The sequence below is a fragment of the Hippoglossus stenolepis genome, chromosome 16 (genome assembly GCF_022539355.2).
Source record: "Hippoglossus stenolepis isolate QCI-W04-F060 chromosome 16, HSTE1.2, whole genome shotgun sequence".
Classification (NCBI taxonomy): Eukaryota; Metazoa; Chordata; class Actinopteri; order Pleuronectiformes; family Pleuronectidae; genus Hippoglossus; species Hippoglossus stenolepis.
The window spans coordinates 12,567,549-12,593,351 of NC_061498.1; the positions used below are offsets into that span (position 1 = coordinate 12,567,549).

Genomic DNA, 25,803 nt, shown 5'->3' on the forward strand with positions numbered 1-25,803 from the left:
ATCCTGGCTTTGAAACCTGTTGTGACGATGTGTTCTGCATCAGTGCTTGGTGGAATGACACTCTGACAGTAATATTTACAGCACATGCAAATAAGACCAGATGATGCACAGTTCGAAGCCCTCGTATTATAGGACGTGTCGGGCACTTTCTCACTTGTCTGTTTGCACGTTAGGACACACGAGGGGAAGGGCATGTGCATGGACGCTTTAAATAGGCACAGGAGCATTAATTACATGCTTGCAGGAGAGAGGTGTCTCTCTCCAAGCACAGAAATGATTTCACACGTGACCATTATAATGGGAGCTGCAGTCATCTCCAAGTGAAAAAAACTGGAAGGGATCCCTTCATCAGCATCAACAAAGTCAAAGCTTGTCAGCATCCTGTGATTAGGGAGTTCCCTTTTCACTGTTTACCCTGTTTATTCTGAAGCACTCATTATGGGATGCAATACAATTTAAACAGGTTATATTAGATTAAATCTGTTTATGGGAACAATGGGCAAATTCTTGCTGCAAACAGAAGATTGATGAAAAGGTTGAGACGCTGTTTTGGGCCTTTTTGTGAAGGTCAAAACAATCGTATACCATTTCAGTTGTACATTGGGTAAACATGAAGGCATTCAAGATATTATTCACAATTAATCCCACATCCACTGATTTTCAGTTCAAAGCCAGTGCTAATCAATGCTTGGTCCTTCGTCAGGTCATGGTGGGATATAAACAGCCTCAGTTACTTATTTACAACTTTGTTTTGTATCTTGTACTAAACAAAGTTAAAAGAAGGTTAATGGAATGAATTTTCTTTGATGGAGACAGACTCCTGAGCTGCAAATGAGGGGCGGTCAATACAAAAAAACACTCTGACAACAAGTCCAAAGCTGGAGTCTGGAGAATTACATTATCTAATGCACTTCTGAGGAAAAACAAAAAGATCAAAAAACAACTCTGATTCGGATATGGTTTGACATCATTTTCAGCAAATCCAAGCAGAAGGCTTTTCCCATGTTGAGAGATAAGACACATGTGACCCTTTGCCTTGTTTCCATGGTCACATCATTAGAGAACTTCCCCAGCTGGCTCCGACTGCTTGATGTGTCGACGGCGAATAACAAGCGAAAGATTTGGTTACGCCAGAGGAAATCAAAAGCTACTTTCGAATCTTTCACTCGACCTGAAGTCCTACGACCTAATGGAACCACCGAAGCGGATGTATTAAAAATACATAATTTAATTTTTTTAATACATATTATGTATTTATAAACCAATCAGTTAAGTCATTGCATTTTCTGAGTCATTCAAAGGTTATCACTTATCGTAACCATTTGTCTTATTATTGAAGATACGAGTCAGTCCCCTCCTTTTTCTCTTCTCTCTAGAGAATATGAGAGATGTTTGTCAGCAGTGAAGAGATGTGTATTTCACACAACATCTTGTTATTGTTTCCATCTGCTGTGATTGCATTATTTCGACACGTGATTTTCTGAATACTCTCAAAGGCCACGTTCATCAGTGTGTTCATCAGAAGTCAGGGCTGCACAAAGCAGCGCACAGAGGGAATCATCTTGTTCTCAATGGTTTTAATTATGCAAATTGGATTTTGGAGAAGTGCTGACAGGTTCAAAAAAATGCACCCACTCGGATTTGACCCGTTTTGTTGTGTTGGTGGGGAGCTGCAAAAAAGCCTCAGAGGAGGCGGGGCTGAATGAATGTCAGAAGTTTAAAATGTGAGCGATGGTGTCATTGTCCAAAACTAAAAATACACCCGAGTAACTTTTGACCAGTTTTTCCTCCTCTGACTGAGCCATAGTTAAAATGCAGCTCGTTTGAATTCCTGTGGTTGACAATATTTACCTTATTGATTAAGTTTTCCTGTCATTTTGGCAGGATCATGTTTGTATCATTTTATTTTCTCTGTATTTACAGGGTGAGGAATTGAGTCTCTATAATGTTCGACCGCAGATAGACTTCAAAAGAAAAGTGCAAAATCAATATGTTGTTTTTCAAATAAGCTTCATTTGGCATTATTAAGACCAACTGTCCGTGTGATAGCTGTGGGTGTATTTCCTCCTTTATTTACATCTTCTCCACACACTTAACTGAAAATAGGAAACTTGTTATGATGTCTGTTCAGAAGGATGATTCATCTTGATTAAAATGCTCTCACCCTTTCGAGTCCATCGCACGTACCCTGGCGTCAAGACAGCAATATCCTGTGATTCCAAACAATCACATGTGCAAAGATGTGGACATTGAAATGATTTAGTATCATATTTACACGTCATAGACACATATTACATACATACTGTCAGGACACATCACTATAGCATGTTCGTACATGGATACACACAGTACGTGTAAATATTAGTGTATGAGGTACTCAGATAATTAGACACCTCTTTGTACATATGGATCATGCAGTCTACAGCCTTTACCTTGGTTTCTTCTTCATTTCTCATGACTCTTGTGCCTCCCTCAGGCAGAAGAGTGAACTGACAAAGAGCCATCACAGTAACTTTATTTTTATACTGTTTGCCCCCTACTTTTAATATTTTTCTTTTTCTTTTTTTATATTTTCATCCTCAATTAAACCTCAGGTAGCTTGTAAATGTCTTCCACAGCCACATTACCACCACATTTAAAAATTTGAAACCGCTTCAAAAAGTGATGCTCACTGGTCTTCCACAGTTTCACTCAAATTATTCAGCTATAAAATCTCACAACAAGGTGACTCAGGGCAGGTTGTGGCTGCCTCTGCTATTATACAGCATGTGCGGTTGCCTTTTTAGATAATTGATATTGAGCCTCCATATGAAAAGCAGCAATAAATGTCTTAATAAAGCTATTTACTGCGCGGTATGGTGCACTTTGCTTTTATAGTGGTGCATGTAAATGATCAGTATCTACAATTTACTTTATAATGGGAACAAGGCTGTTATAGCCAGGGTAATGCTTGTGTCCTAGGTTAACCTCCAGGGCCACACAATTATAATAAGTGCAAAAGAAGTTTATGATTGTAATGCAAAATCAGAACAAGGGGCCACTCTATTTATAGTATAAACCCGTTAGAGGCCTTTATGTGACGCTAATAAAAAACCTACTTATTGTTACTTTAGGTTAATAAGTGTAATTGATTATTTGTTGACTGTCCTGATTCTGGTGACCAGGTGCTACTTCCTTAAAGTGACAACTTTATACTTAAAAGGGACATTAGTCAGTATGCACCACTTATATAATATAATATAATATAATATTTTAATGTCCATAATATAACACAGACAGGCGGCTGCTCTGGCTCCAGCCCAATAGGGGGCGCTTGTGTAGCTGCAAACTCGCCGACCAGCTGCCAACACAAACAAGAAGAAGACGAAGAAGAAGAAGAAGTGAAAACGCGAAAACGCTATGTGGTATTTTAGCCCGAATGTGCCTCCAAATATGTGAGAAATGTGAGATTTACATCCCGTCGGACTCGGTCTTGACTTCAGCTGGAGTTACCTGCACATCATGGCGGACTCTCTGTTTCTGCTGAACGGGGACACGCTCGCTGAAGGAGACTGTCGCTGTCTCTGCGGCTCTTGTTATTGTATCTGGCGCTAGCATTAGCCCGGGGAGCTAACACCGCTGTCCGAGCTTTCGACAGAACCGATGTCGATTCATTGCTGCGGGGCAGGAAGTTGAACCGCAAAGAACAAGGTAATTTCAGACATTGGCCCGCCGATCGGAGAAATGCTCACGCTTTTTACGTAACTGGTCGCAGTCGGTACGTTAGCTTTGCGGTGCACGAAATGCTGACGTTAATTTACAAGTGAAAATAAACATCTGCTGCGTGTCTGCGTTACAAGAGGAGACCTTGATTAAAATGTGACCGCCCGCTAATACTAGTTTCCACGTCTTTAACGGTACCTCGTGGACGTTATTGCTGTGTAAACATTCCGGGGATGGAGCTGCATGTGGGAGCCGCTGTGATGGACCTCGCGCTGCGCATCCCAGACATTTGACTTGTTCGCCTGTCACAGAGAAATCATGTCTTGCAAAGCCGCCACCAAGGACAAGAAGTCGAGCTTCAGCAAGAAGCTGTTCAGGCGAGGCTCTGTGCGATCCGTGGGCAGTTTCATGAGCAGATTCCTGAGGACCCTGACAGCCTTATCCCACTTTGGATCGGAAATACAAGCAGAGGATGACAAGGACGATGGAGGGTTCTCCACGTTTAAACCCGGGAGCAAAGATGTGCCCATGGACGATGGGGACCTGGGGGGGTTCCTGTCCGGAGACAGGGTCCCCGGAGTGTCAGGGCTCAAAAACCACGGGAATACCTGCTTCATGAATGCGATCCTGCAGTGCCTCAGCAACACTGAACTCTTCGCGGAGTACCTGGTTCTGGAGCACTACAAAGGCGAGGAGGGGGAGGACGGGGACAAACCGAAGACTAATGGCCTACACCTGCAGAGGAAGGGTCCCCTGGCCAAAGGAGAGGTCACGGAGCAGCTGTCGGGACTTGTGCGGGCTTTATGGACGTTTGAATACACTCCACAGCACAGCAGAGACTTCAAGGTAAGAGGGGCATGAATGATCACACCAGGCAAGATGCTGTCACATGTGGACGTTAAGAATGACTGTCATGTTAAAAGAAAATACTTCAGGTGACAGACAAACTAAATCAAAGTTATCAACTGTGGTAATCTAGCTTGTTAACTTTAATTTGAACAAACCTAATTCATTTGCATGTTACCAACTTGGGTAATTATGTTAAGTTGATGAATCGGAGAAGAAAATCACAGCAGATTCTCGTTTCGGTAAAGTAAATTCAGTAACGAATTACTAACGATAATAATTTATTTAAATGTCATTGGTGGAAAACACACTATCTACATGATGATTCTTCACGTGAATCCTGTGTCATCATAAGACATTTGTGCCTATTCACATTGGTTCAATATCTGTGGAAATGCATGGAGACAATGACACATTTCCTGCTGCTGCTAATGTAACATTTTTGTCACCGAGCATTCATTGTAACCTTTGTGTCGCACGTTTTGTTGCAGAACGCGGTGTCAAAGAATGCCACTCAGTTTAAAGGGAACTCTCAGCACGATGCTCAGGAGTTTCTGCTGTGGCTGCTGGACAGAGTGCACGAGGACCTCAACACAGTCAACCCCAACAGCAGGCCTGCTATAAAGGTGTGTGTTTGTTGGAGGCTCCTCTAATCCTCTGTTTTTTATTCAAACGTATTGACTGTGTGTGGTAGTGTTGATGAATGAATACTTTTCCCAAGTTGCTCAACCATTGCTCAGCCCCACACACCTGTAATTTGCTGCATTGCATTTTATTTCACAGGTGTTCAAATAATTTCTGTGACTCAGTGTTTCTCACGAATGACTTGCTCTCACAGTGCAGTTGAACCAGACTTGCCTCGTCTTGTTTCCTCTTGATTAAATGGTACGAGTGAATAACAGAGTATGTGAAGGCTTTCTGGCTTTAATGCTAGATTATGAACCCTGATAGTCTGTTTTTTTTCGTGACTTTTAAATCTGACTCATAAAACCTGTTTGTTTGTTTGTTCAGCCCCCTATTGAAGAAGATGATGAAAGCATAGAAGAGCCTTCTCTACCTCTCTCTGCTGGGTCGTTTGTACAAGAACTGTTCCAGGCTCAGTACAGGTAGGTTTTTTGGCCTGTAGAAGTCCGTTTTTTTTTTACAGTATGCCCATGGTATTTGCTATAGTAAGAGATTTTATTTTCCACACAGGTCATCTCTAACCTGCCCACATTGCCAAAAGCAGAGCAATACGTTCGATCCCTTCCTCTGCATCTCCTTACCGATCCCACTCCCACACACACGGTGAGTGCACACCTGAGCTGAGCTACAGCTTTCAAAAAATGTGCAGTATGTTGGTTCTGCTTCCTTTTCTATTATATAAGCAAACACAGTGTGTGGAAGTTCTTCAACAAGGTGACACCTTTCATTGATGTGTGCGTGTGTGTGTGTGTTGACAAGTTCACAAGGACCTGAAGCAAAAACCTCTGTGTGTGGTTAAGGAAGAATGTAACCTGGTTTGGCGGTGATGTTGAGGGTGTAGGGGGAGCAACAGTCCACTGTGCTCAGTCACAATGTTAAACTAACTTTTTACATTGGTTGCAATTTTTCACTGCACATTTTTGCTCCACAATAATACACCTATTATACCTTTGATTGACAGTATATATATATATATATATATATATGGCTGTGTAATTATTATATTATTGCATAATCATGCTAGTACACCCTGTCAAAGAGCAATTAACCTATTTCTAAATAATATTCAGTCTGACATTTGAATGAGAATGTTATTTAGGATGTTAAAATGAATAAAACATTAACCACAGACAACCAAAACAATAAATAAAACAGACTCTGGTTCTGTTTACAAAAATTGCTTTTGCTCAATCTTCACAGGGTATATGTTACCAGCTCAGTAAACTGGATGGTGATTATTTAGATGAGCTTTATCTTTGCATAGTAGTAAGGTTAGTATTACAGCATTTCGCCTAGGCTTTTGTGTGTGTGTGTGTTCGTCACATTTTCAATGTGTTTAAATATGTGTCAAACAAACTGTTCAGGTCCTAATAACTTGTGATGAGTGACTCGATCAAATACAGAGACACACCCGACTAATGTTTGGCGCACTGGTGGGACCAAGCACAATTGTTAGTCTCAGTTAACAGATTTTTGGTCGCATGTGCCCTCTGGAGCCCTGGCGCGGACATAGAATTTTGAAAGCAGAATAACACTGAGTTCATTTTAGGCTTTGTGCAGTGCAGGTAATAAAAAGGAAAGAAATATTACAAAATCTTTGTTGTTGTTGTTTTGCAGAGCATATGTCAAGCTGTTCTTGTGGTTACAGTATAATAAAAAATAATCCATACATGTCTAGTAAATGATTACCCTCTCTTTGCCAGGCCCCTGTATGTGACAGTGGTCTACCAGGGGAAGTACTCTCACTGTATGAGGATTGGAGTTGCTGTTCCCCTCAACAGCACCGTCTATCGCCTCCGAGATGCTGTGTCACGTGAGACCAAGATCCCAATGGACCAGGTGACATTTCTATCACTTATTAGCTCAGGGTCTGTCACAGTGAGACTGTTTTACAGTCACACTGCGAGGCTGCACCAGTTTCTTATAAAGCTAGGTTTCTCTAAGAGGGAGCTCAATACACTGTTGGAGAAGAAACGATTTTATATACACATTTGTCCTGAGGGCATCAACGACTGAGTGCTAACATTGATGAAAAGCAAAAGGGTGAAAATGCCATGAGAGTAAATGTCACCGACAGCCAAGGTGGGATAAGAAGTGATCTTGAGATGTCTGTGTTTATTTGGAATAATAATGGGGAAGCAATTTCTTATTGGAGTGGTACATATTTTTAGATTTATGTTTCTTCTTTTTTCAGTTTGTTTTGACTGAAATGTACTATGATGGCTTCCATCGCTCATTTTGTGATGACGACGATGATCTTGAGATCATTCAAGAGAGCGATTCCATCTTTGCCTTTGAGACACCAGAGACCTTCAAACTGGAAAATTTACGCACAAAGAGAGGTGACGCTTTCTTCATATTTCGCAAATGTTCTTCGTTTTCAAATGACACTATTGGATCAGAATCTAACCAGACTTGCCTTTTGAATCTTATCACAGGAAGTCTCCTTGCAAACCTGAACCACAACAACTTGAAGTATGGGACTGAAATCAGCAGGACTTCATCGTTCATGCAGGGGGCCATGACTCCTGTTACTGCATCACCCAATAAAAACCTTGGACCAGAAAAGATTATCCTGTTGGTGTGTAACAGAGCCTGTACTGGTCACCAAGGAAAGAGGTACTACAATCAAAATACATTCTGTTCTGCGATTGATATTGAATATTTAATACGTTTTCTTTTCTTGTAAATAATAAAGATTTGGCTATCAATATAACACAATTAAAGCGTAGAGGAGGAATTGATAACTTCTAATAGTGCATTGTGTGGTTTTAGGTTCGGCCTGCCTTTTGTACTGTACATGGAGCGCACGGTGACCTGGGACGGTCTCCAAAAAGAGATCCTGGAGAAAATGCGTCATCTCTTGAGGCCTGGGGTCTATATTCAGGTAAAGGAGCAACAAACAGGCAACGTCCTAAACGGAATGGAAAAAATATGCCATCTTTGTCATATGTACTGGTCTCACAGATTTATTTTAAATGGTGTCTCTTTGTGCAGGTGGGACCTTTCAGTCTTCGGGTGGTTGGCGTTGTTGGTATAACCTACCTCCTTCCCCAAGATGAGCGACCACTGTGTCACCCGACTGTGGAAAGGTCAGTTTGGATATTTTATGTGATTTGACCAAAAAGTTATACAGCAGTTACTTTTAGAACAATCAAACAATGTTACCTCTCCTAACATACTATGTATATGTGAATAGAGTGTTTGATATCATAAATCCCAGGCTATTTACATTGTACTTCTCATTTCCATTAATGTTGAAAAGCTGGAAAAAACGCTCAGTCAGATCCAGCCAGACATTTCATCCAGTGTGATGTGGCCAAACAAAACCACAAAAAGATATTTGACACCAGTGTGTGAAATCTGAATGTTTGTGGTGTAGTAGTACAGTAACTTAAGCAAAACTGTCATTTTTTGGAGGGGGAAAGTTTCCTCTCCATTCTGTGCTTTTTCCCAGAACATCCTCAGCATTAATGTCAGTGAAAGGTGAAAATGATGTTGACGCAAAACAAAGCAAACACTGTTTACACATGAACACAGTTTACACATGAACACAAAGGATGAGAAAATCTTGCAGGGTAACTGGGTGAGGTCACAATTATATCCACGTACGGTAGTTCTGATTCTCTCAGAGACCTGGTTGGATGACATGCCCTAACAGGATTCTCGACAGTTTCTCAACACGCCAGTTTAGCAAGTTTGGCCTATAACCCACATAAGTTCCTAATAAAAGAGCAAGTTACAACATTGCTCGTCCATAAAGGTGTGTGAATCAAAGTGAAATCATAGTTGTTTAGTTCATTGCTATGAACGATCAGTAGGTGTCTTCATAACAACTGAAACGTTATGTCTGTTACGTTATTGTCTGTTATAAACACAATCATATAACTACAAAAAGAAACTGCAGCAGAAATGTTTTTTGCCAGTTCTTTTACAGGAGCCGAATCATGTCATTTTGTTAGGTCATATTTGATTAAAAATTCCCACACACTGAGCCGGTTTCAAATTGCTCGTGCATTGTGAGGCACACAACCACAAAAAGCTTTTCACTGCCCACAGTGACATAAATGACAAAGGTATAAAATCCAATTTATAAATCTCACCCGCCGAAATAACTTCATTTGTTTCCGTCACAGAGCGTACAAGTCCTGTGGACAAGGAGGAGGACCACCACATGTGAAGATAGTGGTAGAGTGGGACAAAGAGACGAAGGACTAGTGAGTGACAAAGATTCATATTGTCTGTCTTTCATGTTGTTTCATCTACACACAATTATAGGAAGCTGCATTTGGACATTTGTTTGTTTTAATCTACATTTGGATCAACATATTAAATTCCAAATACTTTGTTTCATAACTATTAATTTGGGAGAAATTTAATCAAACCATAGTGTTTGTTTGGAAGAACAAGATAAACCAGTGAATGTTTTATTTTATTGTAATTTTATTAAAAGTAATTCATTAAATACATAAAAATATCCACAACACGATCACAGACATTTGATATTAAATAGTTACACATAAATTATGCTTTCAAATACTTGACTGTCAGTCTTGTTTAGGTCCTCAGTAGGTAATGCAGACACAACTCCTTCTGAGTTGTCTTAACAAGCGACGAGCACTATAATACACTTTTTCCTTACATTATTTGCCTTTAGTTTTCTTGCTTATGTCTTGAAGAAGATAAAACCACGGACTCTCAATTTTTCCCCCTTTTTAAAGATGACTTTGAGCAATAGTGCTAAAATTTCCCTTTCAGAAAAGTTGTGTGGCAGTCATAGCCATGTTGCAGCACCTGACCTAAAAACTCTGCACCGATACCATGAATAAACTTTCAGGGCTGTGTTCAAAAGACGTCAAAGTTTTCTGCCGTAAGACTTGAACTTTAGTCTTGACAATAACAGCTTTTTTTGGGGGGGGGGGTCACAATGCTGGCCACAATATCGTAATGGCTGGAGGCCATTGGCCTAACTCTAGTATGTGTCAGCCATGATAGAGGAAGGAAAACAGTCAAGAGTCAGCCACAACCCAAAGCCAAAATGTTGCCAAATTTTAATCTTTAACATCGTCATCGTCAGTTTCTCAACATTTAGTCACTGCTTATTGCCACACTTACTACTTGCCACAGTCACAAACTTCAAGTTGCACATGTGTCACTGCACCTTCCTCTGTCGTTTAAAGACTCAGTTTTACAGTAAAAGGTGTTGCACCATTTCACTTAAATTGATATTTGAACATTCACTGATTCATTGATTTCTGAAACGACAAAGTACTGCAACACCTCAAACAAAGGCTGGTTTACAAGACTCAACCTCTTCGAAGCTCTTGAATGTACCTCCCACTATTTTCCCCTTCACACAATTTGCTTTTGTAATATAAATGTCTGCAGTTCCACCTACACAATCAACACGTCTGCTCTTATTCCCTCACTTAAGCTATTTACTTTGTTGTGTGGTTAATACACACATGCATACTTCTTCAGAAGTCATGGCTTGACAACACTTTTCATGGCAGAGATGTGCAGAATATTGCTTGTGATTGAATCTTTTCATTCATTTATATAGTTCAGTCTGACAACTCATGTTTGAAATGTTTATTGCAGCAGCAGAACATAGAGAGTTTGATCTTTAATCCCCTCGTCGGAGTCGAAAGGTTGATGCTGGGGTGGTGGAGGGACTGACTCGACAGGCGTCGATACGGATGCAGGGCAGCAGAGGCATTAACAAGCAAAGGGAGCTATCGGAAATCTTTGCAGCTTAAATAGACCGCCATATTGGGAGGGTGTGTATTATAGAGGGTTGTGGAGAGTGAGGTATGTCACATGATTACAGCAGCGCAGCTCGAGTTGGCTGCCTGAACAAGCTCGCAACCATTGCTCCATTTAATGTTTGTGCAGGTATTTGTCTGTGATGCCATTCAAAGCCGATTTAGTGCTGCTGCACTACCCAAATCTCACAGTTTCACAGTATTATCATCAAAAGTATTACTATATATAACAAACTGCATTATTGTAATCTTTTAAAACAAATGATTTAGAAATAGGGAAACACACAAAATCTCGAGGCAGATTCCTACGATCCTCGCATGACTAAGCTGTTGAATGACGGGATGACTGTGCTTCCTACTCCCACAGTCTGTTTGGACACACTGAGGAGGAGTATATTCCCGATGCTGAGAGTGTGTATCTGCACAGAGAACACCATCACCAGCCGCAGGCCTGCACCCTCGCTCAGTGCTTTCAGCTCTACACGAAGGAGGAGCAGGTAACATTTCGATCAGACTTATAGCTGGTACACGCATACTAATACACACGGTCCATTACTGCAGGGTCAGTGGTTTGACATGATAAAATAAATCTTAGCTTTGCCTCTGCACATATCAGTGGTATATTTTGAAGTATAACCTCACATATGTCTCCTCCCCGATGGTTTATTGTTCTTCTACTAAAGTTTAAAAAGCCTTTCACTTGAATTTTACCGTATATTTGACTTTGACTTATTTGACTAATAAGGTTGGATTCTGGGAATGGACCTACACACACATGGTGGTTTAACTCGCCTGTAAATGTTCTAGAGGAGACCGGAGAGGAGCGAGTGGAAAACTTGGGGCCTCCTTTTACAAGCAGTGTGGTCAGAGCTCGTCCTTGATGGCTGCTGATTGGTGTGTTTGTGTGTCTCAGCTGGCCCCAGACGATGCCTGGCGCTGTCCCCACTGCAAGCAGCTGCAGCAGGGCCGCATTAAGCTCAGCCTGTGGACGCTGCCGGATGTACTCATACTGCATCTCAAGAGGTTCAGACAGGTACTTCAGCTCATTTAAATAAATAAAAAATGGGACTCTCTGATTATCTACAGCAGCAACAATTATTTTTGGCACAATGGTCACAGATATCAAACCACATTTCTTATTTTGGGAATAAACCTAAAATGCGCTTTCTCTAAGGAGGGGGACCGGAGGGTAAAGATGCAGAACATGGTGCGGTTCCCATTGATGGGCATGGACATGGCACCTCATGTGGTGAAGAGGAGTCAGAGCAGCTGGAGTTTACCTTCCCATTGGTCGCCATGGAGGAGACCCTATGGCCTGGGAAGAAACCCTGATGACTACCTTTATGACCTCTATGCTGTGTGCAACCACCATGGGAATATGCACGGAGGCCACTACACTGGTAATACAGAGTTGCAGCAGTTTAAAGGTGATATATAAAAGTTGTCAGGAAGTTTTGGCTCATCATCCAATTTTTTTTCGATTTCTTTTTTTTGTGTACAGCTTACTGCAAGAACTCCATTGATGGTCAGTGGTACTGCTTTGATGACAGTGAGGTTTCCCCAGTAGCTGACGATGACGTGTGTCAGCAGACGGCCTATATACTCTTCTACCAGAGGAGGACAGTCATTCCCTCCTGGTCGGCCAACAGCTCTGTTGCTGGTCAGTGCCCACTCATATTGTAATGAAAACCTGTGTGAATGCTAAGTGTAATTCTAATGCAAGATTTGCATGAACAATACATGTAGATTACACTGTGGCAAAAGGTTTTGCTTTTATGATGAGTAATAGAGAGAAACTAACATTGTAATGTTCTTTAATGTGGTGTATTTATCCATTGTGCTTTGAAGCCCGGGAACAAGACTATTCTTAATTAGAATAAATCCTTATTCTGCTTCTGAGCAATTACAATTTTAATGTATGTTTTAATGCATCAGCTACCACATATCCACAGAGCATTTGTCATATTATCTGAAGAAAGTAACTAAGTAGACTGCTTCATCAGGGCTCTAAACAATTCAAATAATTGTCTTTTACACAGGTTCCACTAGTTCCTCCCTGTGTGACCACTGGATCAACAGGTTGCCTGGCAGCAGGCCTGCTAGCTTGGCCTCTGGAGCCTCGTCCAGACGCACCTCTCTGGCTTCACTGGCCGAGTCGGTTGAGTTTCCAGTGGAACGCAGTGAGGATGATGGTAAGACAGATGCTGATATTTTTTTCCTTTAACTGTTATTATTATATTGTATTACAGTTGTCGGATGAGACTGTATTTCTTTATCATGCTGCTTCATTTAAATTTTTTATAAAAAGCACACTCCTGTCAAATCTGACTCATATTTGAAAGTTTAGGCTTTTTAGTTTGAACTTTAAATAATGCTAGATGTTTGTAAAATTAAATTTAGAAACTAAGTAAAAAAAAAAAAATATGCATAGCAGACAGTTTGTAATAGACCTAAATGATTAAAGGAAATGTCTTCAAAGATCCAGGTTTACATTGTTGCTCGGTGTATTCCACTGAAATGAGCAACACAAACCTTTGTACCAAGAGTGCAATTCTGCTTCCACTGACAATATTTCTCTTGGTATGCAAAGATGCAAGAAAGTTTTTTTTTTTAAGTCAGAAAAGAGATTCTTAAGAGAATACAAAAACAATAGTGCGAGATAGAAGAAGAAGACAAACAAGACAACACGCTCTGCAGAGCAAGAAACCTTGAATTTCAAAATGAATTGAAAGTGAGGCCGATGTTGGCTTGAGCTGCTGTTTGTGGTTAATATAAATGTAGGCTTTATGTAACCCTCCAGAATACAGGGTTAGTATAGTCCCACAAATGTTGGCCAGGCAAACTGGTGTTTATCTGCAGCTTTAACAGATCTCTCAATAGAGAATACATATTATTTATTTAATGCATTTTGCTATGCAGCCATTTTTTATATGTTGATTTCCAAAATATTGAATTATGGCAACAACTTATCATTAGTAGTCATTATTAACAATAATAATATACAACTAACTTAAATGTACAAGTTCATGTAATAAGTGAATTAAATGTCTTATGACACAAATTTGAAACAGCTCTGAACAAATGAAAATGGGGGATGAAAAACAGGGTTTCATGTTATTTTTAGAAGTGTTGAAATAGCAGTTGGTTTAAAGTTGTTGTATTTTGGATTAGTTCAAGGTTTGCTGCAGCACTTTAAGTCCAGTTGAGCTATAAGTCAGACAGCCAATAGTGCTGTGTATGCGTCTCTGTAGAGGATTTAACAACAAATGAAGTTCTTTCTGAAATAATTCCCTGTTTTTAGGAGGATTCTCTGCCCGCCCTTTTGTGAGGAGCATTCAGCATCAGAGCTCGTCTTCCAGGTCATCCATCGCTAGTCCTTTAGCCTTCAGCGACAGTGGGATAAAACCATCTTGGTCTCTTTCTGCGAAGCTTCATATGAGATCCAACTCGCCCTCACGGTTCTCCCTCGACTCTCGATGCTCACCTCCTCTAGAGAGGATAGGAGAGGCCTGCGATGACAAGGTTTCCACTTCGTGTTTTGGCAGCTATAGTCGACATGAACGCTACTTTGGCAGCAGGACTCCGTTGTCGATGATGGAGAGCAACTTAAGTGACCAGGACAACAATAAGCAGTTCCTAGACATGGTGTACTGCAGGGCTCCCACTCCAGTGGAAAAGAAGGGCACCAAAAATGAGCCAACTGAAAACAACAACCAGATTACAGCTATAGACCAAAACATACTACCTGCCCAAGCGACGCCCTCCAAAGAACAGAAACGAAAGAGCAGCATTGGAGGATTTGCCTCAAAGGCTGAAACCACAGGCTCCACAAAGAGCAAAGTGGAGCAAGAGAAAACTTCCAAAAAGCGTTTGTGCTCAACCCATAAAACCTCCACCCCTGAGACGTCTTCCAGCACACCTGTGAAAGGCAAGAAGGTGAGCAATACTAAAGAAAAGAGTGTAAACGCCAAGAAAAACACCTCAACACCCAGTGGGACGCCCTCCAAAACAAAGGCAGCAATTCAGCCTCTAGACGCAACGCCGCAACATAAGCCATGTGTCCGATCCACACCTCAGTCCTCAGCTTCTCCCTCACCAACTGCAAATAAAAATTCCAGTGTCGCAGATAAAAGCACTCTGAGTAGTCGTAAACGACTGGTGGAAAGGAGCTACAGCAGAGATTCTATGCACACTAGCCCTCTGGTCAACAATCTCAGAGGCAGCTCAGTAGCTCGCTCTTCGCTCTCTAAGAGTGGGGAAAGCAACAAGATTGAAAAGAAATCTGTGAGGAGTTCAAGCAGTAGCTCCTCTGTCACTAGCCTGCGTTCACCAAGCGTGTCCACCAAAGACCTACAGCGCAACAGCAAGTCTGAGGAAAAAGGGTTGTCTTTCTTCAAGAGCGCCCTTCGACAAAGGGAAAGCCGCCGGTCGGCTGATTTGGGAAAAAGCTCCTTGCTTGCTAAAAAGTCCTCAGAGAGGACGTGCAAGCAAAATGGTCAAGCCAAGGAAATCGTTGCTGAGAATGGTAAGGCAGGAGATGCTGTGTCTTCACAAACATCTACAGAGACAAAGTCAAAGACAAAAGAGTCTTCCAAGCCCCCCAGCTCTCTCAGTCGCACTCTACTAAATGTAGGCAAGTCCAAGTCTTCCACTTCTGACGTAAGTCTCAAGTCGCCCACAAAAGGGAAGAAGCCTCTCGAAAGGATGGCATCTTCCCGAAAACTGTCATCTAGCATGCAATCACCTGCACGTACAACACAGAGGCCTCAATGATAAACTCATTGTAGTTATATTGAACGTACATATTGCAGCTATTTTCTTTGTGCCTATGTCTCACAGAGCATCAGATGTATTTGTAAAGAGACACATTGGATGTTGTGGTTGTGTACACTTTCGTTGAATATAGAGGACTTCTTGGTAACAGCATTGGAGTATTTATAGCTGAACTCTATAAAAAGCACTGTAGCCATTTGCATATTTTGGTGGCAAAAACTCCTGGTAAAATTACAGTTCGAGTTATTGGAGTACTTTGTATTGTTACCTGTTACACCTTTAAGAATTGGCAGGGCAGGGTAATAGATGTATTCTGGCATGGATGATACATAAGCATGCTATATGCATTCAGCTGTACAGCACAACCAGTTTGATCGTGAGCACTCAAAGCCTGTTTGACAGCTGACAGAATTCCCCCATTGCAATCTTGAAATCCAATTATCTTTCCTTCAGACAAATATTCGAATACTTCAAAAAATATTCAGGCAGAAAACCTTGGTTTGAAATGCGGCATCTTGCACATTTAACAATAGGATGAGAGACAGTGTTACCTTGTACACACCAGCAATGCACAGTTTTTATTGTTTCGTAAAATCGTTTTAATTAATAGAGGTTCACATTTTTGTGAGATAAAAAGTAGTTGGTTGACGCTGCCCAAACTTCACTGCTCCTCTATAATGCATTTTAAACTAAAAAACAGTGGGAGAGAACCACAACATTGATAATGGTCTCTGGACAAATACTGAAACTTGATATGCTCTCACACACAAACGCACATATACTTGTGTTTCTGTCTTTGTGAGGACATTATGCATTTCCTAACCCTTACCTTAACCATCACAACTAAATACCTAAACTCAACCCTTACCCCTGAACTAACCTAAGTCTACCCCTAACCTAAAACCAAGTCTTAACCCCAAAATAGTCCTTGTCAGAAAGAGAGGTCAGGTCCTCACATAGATAGAAATACAAATACACAAAGGGCCTCACTTCATGAGGTCAAATATTCAGGTCCTCACAAAGATAGAAATGCAAGTACACACACACAAAAGAGTTTCATTCCGAAAGAGTTGTGACAAAGCATTCATAAAGTTTTCATTAGTTGTTTAAGCTGATCAAACTGGCCATTGATCGATTTAAAACCTGCAGTCTAAACACACACTGTCTCAAAACACCTCATAGCATTGGTTTACTTCATATTTGTCTTGAGAGTATCTAGGATCAATATGGAATGGCAGTACAAAAATAATAATCTTTATTGTTAACATTAAAAGACAATTTGTGGAGTACAGAGGTAAAATCTCTTTCAAAGAAAAAGAATTAGGATTGGTACGAAAAATTGAGGCAAAACTTTATCTTTGTTTAATATTAGTACCTTTTTGACAGAAATGTATTTTATTAGATTCTTATCAAAGTTGAGTGTGTTTTTTTTCCTCAGAAGAGATGGTGTTTTGGAATGAAACCCTTTAAATTGAAAATAAATAACTATATATATATAATTATATATATGTTTCTGTACAGATATTGACATAAGTATATAGTATAAACCCCATTTATTTTCCTCTCCAATAGCAACATGAAAATGATCTCAAGCGCCTTTCAGTACTGTACATGGAAACAAATAATTGCCTTTGGCAACATAGTAGTCTACTACTGTATGCATCACTGAGTAGGAATGTTGTGTTGTTTGCACTTTGTATAGATAAAGTAGTTTCCTCTTACCCTGAACAGTTATAAATATATATATAAATATACGCACACACACACACACACACACAAACTTAATGTAAATATCGCATTTTTAATATGTTGTCTGTACATGTTTTCAAGACATATCGTAAAGTAAAGAGTCAACAGGCCTTTAGGCGTAAAATGGTAAAAGGGTACATTCATCTCAATGTTTCAGGGGTCATCCCTTCATTCCTCCTGGTGCTGTAACAGACCACTGCTCTTCTGGCACTGATGTTTCTTAAATGAACATATTTTCAAATGCTGATGTTCAGAACTGTGACCACGTAAACATCAGTGAGCCAGAAACCTGTTGGCAGTGTTTATCATAATAACCTGTGGTACCTCATCGGAGAGGACAGTGCTTTTTTTTTTTTCCTTCATCGGGCTGAAATAAGATGTCGATAATGAGCCATTTAGTTCATCGTAGAACTATGTATTGTCTGCGAGCAGTCGTCCAAAATCACATGATGGCTGAATTTTATCAACTATCAGGCGCTGCAAGGCTAATGCAAATTTTGCAGTATAATGATAGAAGCAGGTTAGTTTCACTTCAGCTGTAATGATTCTGGCCTGAATCTGAAGCTTTACCATTGTAGAATAAATTGCAATATTCATATAGTAGATACCAGCATAGTGTATGTTTTCAGTGAATGAATGTGGATTTGTCATTACTAAGCAGCTTTTTATTTTATCGTTAAAATAATCTACAGTATTCCTCTCAGCTGTTTCTCTGTAGCATAAACCAGGTTTACATTAGTTCTCAGATGGTTTCAGAGGAAATACCACTCCAATTAAAGATTTAAGAATGTTATTTAAAAGGTCTGTATAGGAGTTTTAGCTGATTTAGTTCTGTTCTTGTAGAAACTAAATTGAGTTGGTTTGTTTTTTTACATCTCAGGAGGTGTAAAGTGTCTGTGTGCAAAGTAGCGACTTCACCTTGCAAAAGATGGATTGGCGAGTTTAATTCTTCCAGTTTCTAAAGAAAAACGTAGTATTCGTCACTGAAAGATTCACAGCAAACTGTCATTTGGCACATAAGAGTGTGATGACTCTTAATACTCAAATTCCACTCAAATGTTTTGCTTAAGTTTTGAGGCGATGTGTAAAGAAAACAAATAGACGCAGAACAAACCTGACATTTAAGAGGGTCGAAATAAAAAATTGTCTGAGTCGGGTGACTTGTTACTTGTTAGGTGAGGAACACAACTGACATTAAAATATTCTTCCCTGACTTAACAGAGTGTGCTGTCCTAATGTGACAGTATGGAGAAGTGTAAAAAGTTCCCTGCTGGAGACCTGGGATTTTTCTGTCTGTGTTCATCACTTTACTTGTAACCCGTTGCCCAAAACTTTCTACGACCACCATAATGAAAAATGTAGTATATGTTGTGTTTAAAAATTCATACACCATAAAAATAACATACTTATTGTTCAATTGAGGTGGTTTTCCTATAGCTGCTCTTTTATATGTTGTAATCTATCAGGAACACGTGCGTGGCACTTTGGATCAAAGCAGGACTATTTTATGTAATTCATGTTTTTCACTCTCGTTTGCTGGTTTTAACGTCAAACTTGTAGTAGCCAGTTCCAGCCAAACCCTTTTTGACCTTGTTCCTGAACAGAACTGAATTCTGAACGCTGCAGCCTATTGCCTTGTTTTCCAACCATTTCACATTTATCCGTAAGAATTTTGATTATAGCCACAACATTCTTATAGATTTTTCTTTACAGCTTGTAAAATTTGATTAGACATTCAGTTTGAGATCCTCACTGCAGGCAGCTCGTACTCGAGCAACTCTGGTATTGTGCAGCCCAAGTTCTTTACAATCTTTTATTATTGTACGTATAATATGAATGTCAATATGTATTGAGATACAGCAACATGCATTCATTTAGTGACAAGCAACCTTCCAACCAGTAGCTTTTAATCACTACAAAAACCTACTTTAAGATTTTTACTTCGACCAACATACTAGTGGTAAAGCAATAATCCAGCAATCATCTCATTGATTGATGTGCATCAGTTGGAGCAAGGAAGCTGAGGTTTTACCAAAAACTGCAATATGATTTGATTTTGAGAGCTCAAAATTCCATTTAAAACCAGACGAGTACTGTGCTTCAAATGAGTACTTTTCCCATTCTTCCAAATGCGTATCTGTCACAACAAGATGTCAAAAATCAATGCGAAATGTAACAGAAAAGCATTTGAACACGATTTCCCACTCTCTTCCCTCACTGCAGTTACTCACTTTACACATTGTCGATGTACAGAGTTGATAATGATTAAGGAAAGCAGTATTTGCATGAAAACGCTATTGCATGCATTTCATTAACTATGCAAGAGTCTGCAGCTGTGTACAGTAGAAGGCAGAGCATGGCCGGTATATTCCATCGCTTCATTTGCACACAATTCCAATGTTTTGAAAATGTAAAGTATCTCATCTTTCCGATAAAGGGAAAAAACTTAAAAACCTTGCCTATATGGAAATCTATTTAATGCCATAATTTCCTATAGCATTCTACCATTTCATTTGTACGTGTATTCTTTCCTCATTATCTTGTGTTTTGTTTATTTCTGCTGATCTGTGCTCTCTGGGTGCTCCTACTACACTGGTAGGTTATACGCTCTTTGTTTTTGTTGAAAAGATGTTAAATATTTACTGTTGTACACCAGCAGAGACAACACTAAGGATGCGATAATCTCTATGCGGTTACTGCATAGCCTAATGTATGTATGTATTGTGAAAAGGCCTTGCATTATTTCACTTCAGTGGTAACGGTTTGTGAACCTGTTTAAAACTTGCAGCGGCTGCGTCAAAGATGTGGTCGGTCTCTTATATAAAGGCAACTCAAGCAAATGAATATATATAAATGGCTAAATGCAATGCAATAAAGAAAGAAAGCAAATTTATAGTTTTATATTACACTATGTAATGAACAATGACATTCAAATATAAATATTCAGTTAGTACTTTTTGTAGTATTTATGCCACATCAGTTGTTTTCATCAGGATGTGATTTTTATTGCTTTTTATTCAAAGAGGGCAGTTAATCAGCAAACTTTTAAATGATCTAAAACGGTGCCACTCTTGTTTCTGATAACCGGTGAACTGGGGATAAAACAATCACTCTAATGTTTAAAATGCAAACAGGCTTCTCAGCAGAAGTCAGAAGTCTATCACGTGCAACTTGTTTTTAATATTTTACCACTTAAATCAAAGTTGCAATAACCACTGAAAGTGAGAGAAACATTTGAGCCACAGATTTAGGATTCTTCGGTAGATTTTGTGGCTCAATAGCAACACTGGGTGGACAGATGTTGAGTCATAAAGTCAAAAGACTTTGTCTTTGAATTTTAATTTAATAAATGTGTATATATATTTTTTAGGGCATATAGACAAGGCTTTCAAGGACATCTGTCATATGTAAACACTACACACTGATAATATTGAAACTTTACAGAAGCCTTAAGGAAACAAATTGTAACGGTTATTTTGTATCTGGACGGTACAGAAACTAACGAGCTGTAGAATGAATGAATGTCATGAGTCTCTCTTATTATTTTTTTTTAGATTACATTAAGGACATTAGTGCTAAATGCACAGCACATCTCTGCTTTTACCTTTTTTTTATCTTTTACTTGTTCTTTTTGTAATGCATCGTTCATAAAGCATTTTGTAAAATACATAATGTTGCATTTATTGTGAATTATTTTCTTATTAAGGCCATCTTGCTGTATTAAGTTCATGAGGATATTATTATTTGAACAGGCCGATTGTTTGTTTTACATAATTTTCCAGTAGGGCCTCTGTTACAGCTTTTGTGTGTTTATTTTTTATTTCTGTGTACTTTTTAAAAATTTTTCAGTTAAGCAAACTGTTAATTCAGTAGTTTAAAGTTCATCATTGTCAGAGTCTTCTGTGTTAATTTATTTCTCCTTTATCATATATATGCACTTTTTTATTATAATTTCTCCAAAAGACAAATGTGTATATACTATGTTTAGCCATGCAAGTACAAAATGAAAAATCTGATTAAAAATATTCAAACTGTTTGTGTTGAGTTGTGCTTTTTCTTACACTAGAGGGAGCTTTTCTCTAACAAATCGGCCCTCAGCCTGACCTCATACACACATGCAGTTATGGAAACTGTTGGTTTATGTGGACTCACTTGTGCAGCATTATAGTGTGTACAGTTGTGTGTTATTGTATCACATCAGATTTTTGAGAAAAACATGTTAATCTCACCTCGAGCCAGTAATACGTGAAACCAGTCAATAGTGGCCTCAGTTTCAAATTCATAAGACTGTCCAGGTTTGTCACAATTTGTACTTTAGCAGCTTGAGACATACTATGAAGGCATTTTTATTCTAATGTTCAAATATCCAACCTCTATCCTGTTTAGATCCAGTTGGAGTTTGGAAACCAAGTGTACGAGCAGCACACAGATCTACTGCTTATTCTCTAGCTGCTGCCGACTGCATATTATCTGAGACCTCAAGGCTGCGCGGTACATGAGCGGCTCTAAATTTCTCAGCAGGATTATTATTTGAGGCTTTTCCCCGGCTGCAGAATATAGAGATGCAGGAGCTTGGATTTGCAGATGCAAGCACGTCTGAGATCAGTTTGCAGTCCACTTGACAGAATTTAACACCTTAACCTCCAGCGACGGAGAAACATCTGCTGCTCGGGTGAAAAGTGGATGCTGGGTTATTTTTTTGGTCTTAATGAGAAAACAAAAAGTAAAATTCATGTTCTCGAGGGAATAATGGGACTATTAATTGAAATAGTTTGTCTCAAATGAGATAAGAGCGATTCATTTGTTTCAAGATGGGCAGGAGATAAAAAGTGATGAGATGGACGACAACGATGCTTTGGACACTTGAGCAAAAATATTTTTTGATTCAACATCCTACATTAAAATATATATATTATTTTAAATAGATAAAGATTTGTATTTACATACAAGTGATGTTACTGTATTTGTGTTTTTATTGAGACGGTGGATTAACATGCAAGAAACATTCACACAGGACCATATTAATTCTACTTCGCAGATGATGTTATGTTTTACATGTAAATCTGCAAAATAATCAAATGATCAATAAATCTAATATTATTTGATTGACCACAACATTATGTAATTTTACCAAATGTTCATTTTAAAGACGATGGTATGTCATATGAAACATCTAAATCTGTAAAGTAACTAGTAACTATTGCAGAAGTAGCATTAGGCTACTAACAGATAATGTAGTATTTTTTTTTACCTTGATGTGCAGTGGAGTACAAGTAGTACAGTACTTCAGCATTTTATTATTTATTATTATTATTATTAGTTAATTTCCATAATAAGTGATCAGAAAGTCATTAGTACTTTAGTTCTGATCAAGCAGTTGACTCTAAAAATGACTCGTTTGGAGGCCGGTAACTTCTCCATTCTTCACATGAGTCAGATATCCCAGCTTTTACAGTTCAGTCTAACACATGAGTTGATGATGTAAGAACATAATCAACAGTTGTTCACCTACAGTCGTCTTTGCCGGATGTTCAAAGCACTTCAGTCCCTTGTATTGTAATGTATATTTGATTGGCACCATTATGTTGTTGCTATGAAACAGGGCAGTCAGTCACCTCACATGAATTATTAGAGTTTTCCTGCTGAGGATGTCATTTACTTTTATTTCTCAGCTCTTTTAAATGGGGTCAAAGCAGCATCTTACTCCTCTGATGATAATATCACCCCCACACACACACGCACAGTACAGTGGAGTTACTTTAGCAATTCGCCTGTGGTTTTATCTCCTTTGTCCCCTCTTCTGACTCCACCTCAGAGAGTGCAGAAAAATCGATGGGCATTGATTTTAGGGAGGGAGGAGAAAGAGGTTGGAATTCAAGGGAAGGAGCAGGGGGGAGACAGAGACAGAGAGGTACTGGCGGAGAGGTGCGAGACCCTAAGCGTAATATGCATGTGATGCCACAGCTAAAGGTCACCAACGTGAACCTGTCTGTTACAACAGATTATGGTGTCTAGCCCTCGCAGTTACCGGGGTCTCACATATAAAACGGAGAATAATGGCGGCCGTGAAAAGGGACGCTACAGCCCTGAACTGTAAATAATTTTAATCCATAAAGAGAGAGATCGTTCAACTGCAGCCGCGGAGGAGTAGATCATTTTATCGAGGACTGTCTTGCTACAGCGGGGCAGCTGTTGACGATTGAGCTCGTAAACACTGCAAGATATTGTTGTTTTTCATGTCAGCTTTAAGTGCGAAATAACGTACCGACACTAAATCGGATGTAAAATCTGCTGCCCCGCTATCAGCATTAATTTGTCATGTTCCTCCTTGTAGCAGCCAATTAGCTGCCTGTCTTCTGCTCGCTGCTGCCGAGCTTCATCTCACATTCACTTTCACTCTGCTTGTTTGTTATCCTCCTCCTCTTTTTTTTTTTTATCTTTCCCCAAGACCACTCAATCAACCTTCACAGGGTAACGTTCAAAGCGGGACAAGACAGCAACAGACTTTCACTACAGAGAGGAAGGGCTGTTTGATTTCTGTTGCAGGATCCGTCCGGGGTCCGGTGGGTCAGAGCGGCTGACAGCTCGGAGATTGATAGTCGAGATCTTTCCCAGGCGGAACAGTGCTGCACAACACAAGCACTGATCCAAGGCACCAGCCGAGTGGGGCGGGGGGGGCTCTGCAGATGGTGTGTATTCCTCGGTCAAGTGTGTGCACGTATGCATGTGTGTGTGTGGTCTGTTGGATGAAGGCCATGAACCATCAGCACTCCAGAACGGCCCAGTGTTAGGAAGATGTCTCCACCTGATGCCTCATCGATTGTTAAAGATGAGTGAAATTTCAAAGAAAAATGGGAGCTTGTGTCTTTTTTTCCCTCTTTTTCATGCTCCTTGTTTTCTCTATTGAAATTTTATTATTCCCCCGCCGTCATTTCCCTTGCTCCTTTATCTGTCGGTTTCAGACAAAGCAAATACACCGAGATTAGCACCGGGAGGAATTGTCACTCTTCCTGATTTTGATCAGCCCCAACCGAACAGCGGAGTTGATTTTAATATAGATGTGCGCACACATGGACGTCCAATCACAATGCTGCTACGCAGTGGCACGCTGATTTCTCTTCTCTTGTGAAAAGAACACGCTTAGAAGAAATTATTTGTTCAGTATCGCAATAGCTGATTTTAAATGTTGATATGTGTCTCTCGGGTCGTGCTCCAGTTTAGGGTGTTTGTGTATTTGTGTGTATGGGAAGGTGCATGTCCACACATTGTTTCACAGTCTGCAGATGCTTACGCTGACTACATGATTTTATATTTTTAAGCAAACAGCTTGGTGTGCGGAATATTGATAAAATAACAAAACAAGAAAAACATTCAATCTTTAGCTCAAATCAAAATTTACATTTACTCATTTGGCCGAAGCTTTTCTCCAAAGTAACTTACAACTGCAAATATGACATTTAGATATATGATATCAATATGACATTATCTTCAACAGTGCAGATCAGTGTGCTGGCACAGCTTTGGATCACAGGTATTTTACAGCTATAACATGAATGGAATATGAATTAAATTGTCTATTCCCCTGCTGTAATGGTTCTGCGACCTGAATCAGGCAGATGTAATGACCCGATGTCCCGCTCACCGGATCTCTACTGACAGTGCTTACCAATTACACTGATGTTTGACAACATTTCCATCAAGGTAGGATAAAACATGCCTGGACTTGTCAGTGAGTGGGTCAATACCCGGGTGCTTCATTTGCATACATGTGCATACATCTCTGGAATGCCAGTGTAGCTTGAAGTTGTTTGTGAATAATTTCTTCGGACCAGGGATCTTGTTTATCTCCCCTGACAGATTCAGCTGCAGTTTCACAGCTTTCTGCTGAGAGAAAAAAAAGAGATGAGATGCTATGATGCTTCCCAAACCAAAAAAAGGAAACTGACATAGGATTTTTTTAAGAGCTTCGGATTATGGAAAAAAGAACAACATCAGCGGTACTCAGTAGAGCGCAAACATCCGCCAAGGCCCAACAGACACTTTATGAAACCACATTAAAGGCTACATCCATTCTTCTACTACTAATAAATGTTAGTTTAAAAATGGCCATGTTGTGTTATACACTGGTAGCTAATGTGTAGCTAATGTGGTAGGCTAATGCTAGTTGTTTTCTTCCAGAAGGGGGTCATGTGATCACAGCCTGACGTCAGCAAAGGCTACGTCGTGACCGAAAAGACCCAATCAGCGGGTGTCAACATCATTGTTTCTTTCTCTCAAGTTTTCA

General features: G+C 39.8%; 1 protein-coding gene across 1 annotated transcript; it reads left to right on the forward strand.

Moving 5' to 3' along the window:
* The first annotated feature begins 3,377 nt into the window (after window positions 1-3,377).
* usp31 (ubiquitin specific peptidase 31) lies at window positions 3,378-21,555 on the forward strand. Its single transcript, XM_035180930.2, has 16 exons — window positions 3,378-4,548; window positions 5,040-5,174; window positions 5,560-5,654; window positions 5,743-5,835; window positions 6,936-7,071; window positions 7,427-7,574; window positions 7,671-7,851; window positions 8,008-8,119; window positions 8,230-8,324; window positions 9,369-9,449; window positions 11,365-11,494; window positions 11,911-12,030; window positions 12,172-12,397; window positions 12,499-12,657; window positions 13,037-13,189; window positions 14,299-21,555. Exons 1-16 carry the CDS (start codon window positions 4,021-4,023, stop codon window positions 15,768-15,770), a joined length of 3,864 nt encoding a protein of 1,287 aa, XP_035036821.1. The 5' UTR covers window positions 3,378-4,020; the 3' UTR covers window positions 15,771-21,555.
* The last annotated feature ends 4,248 nt before the right edge of the window (window positions 21,556-25,803 follow it).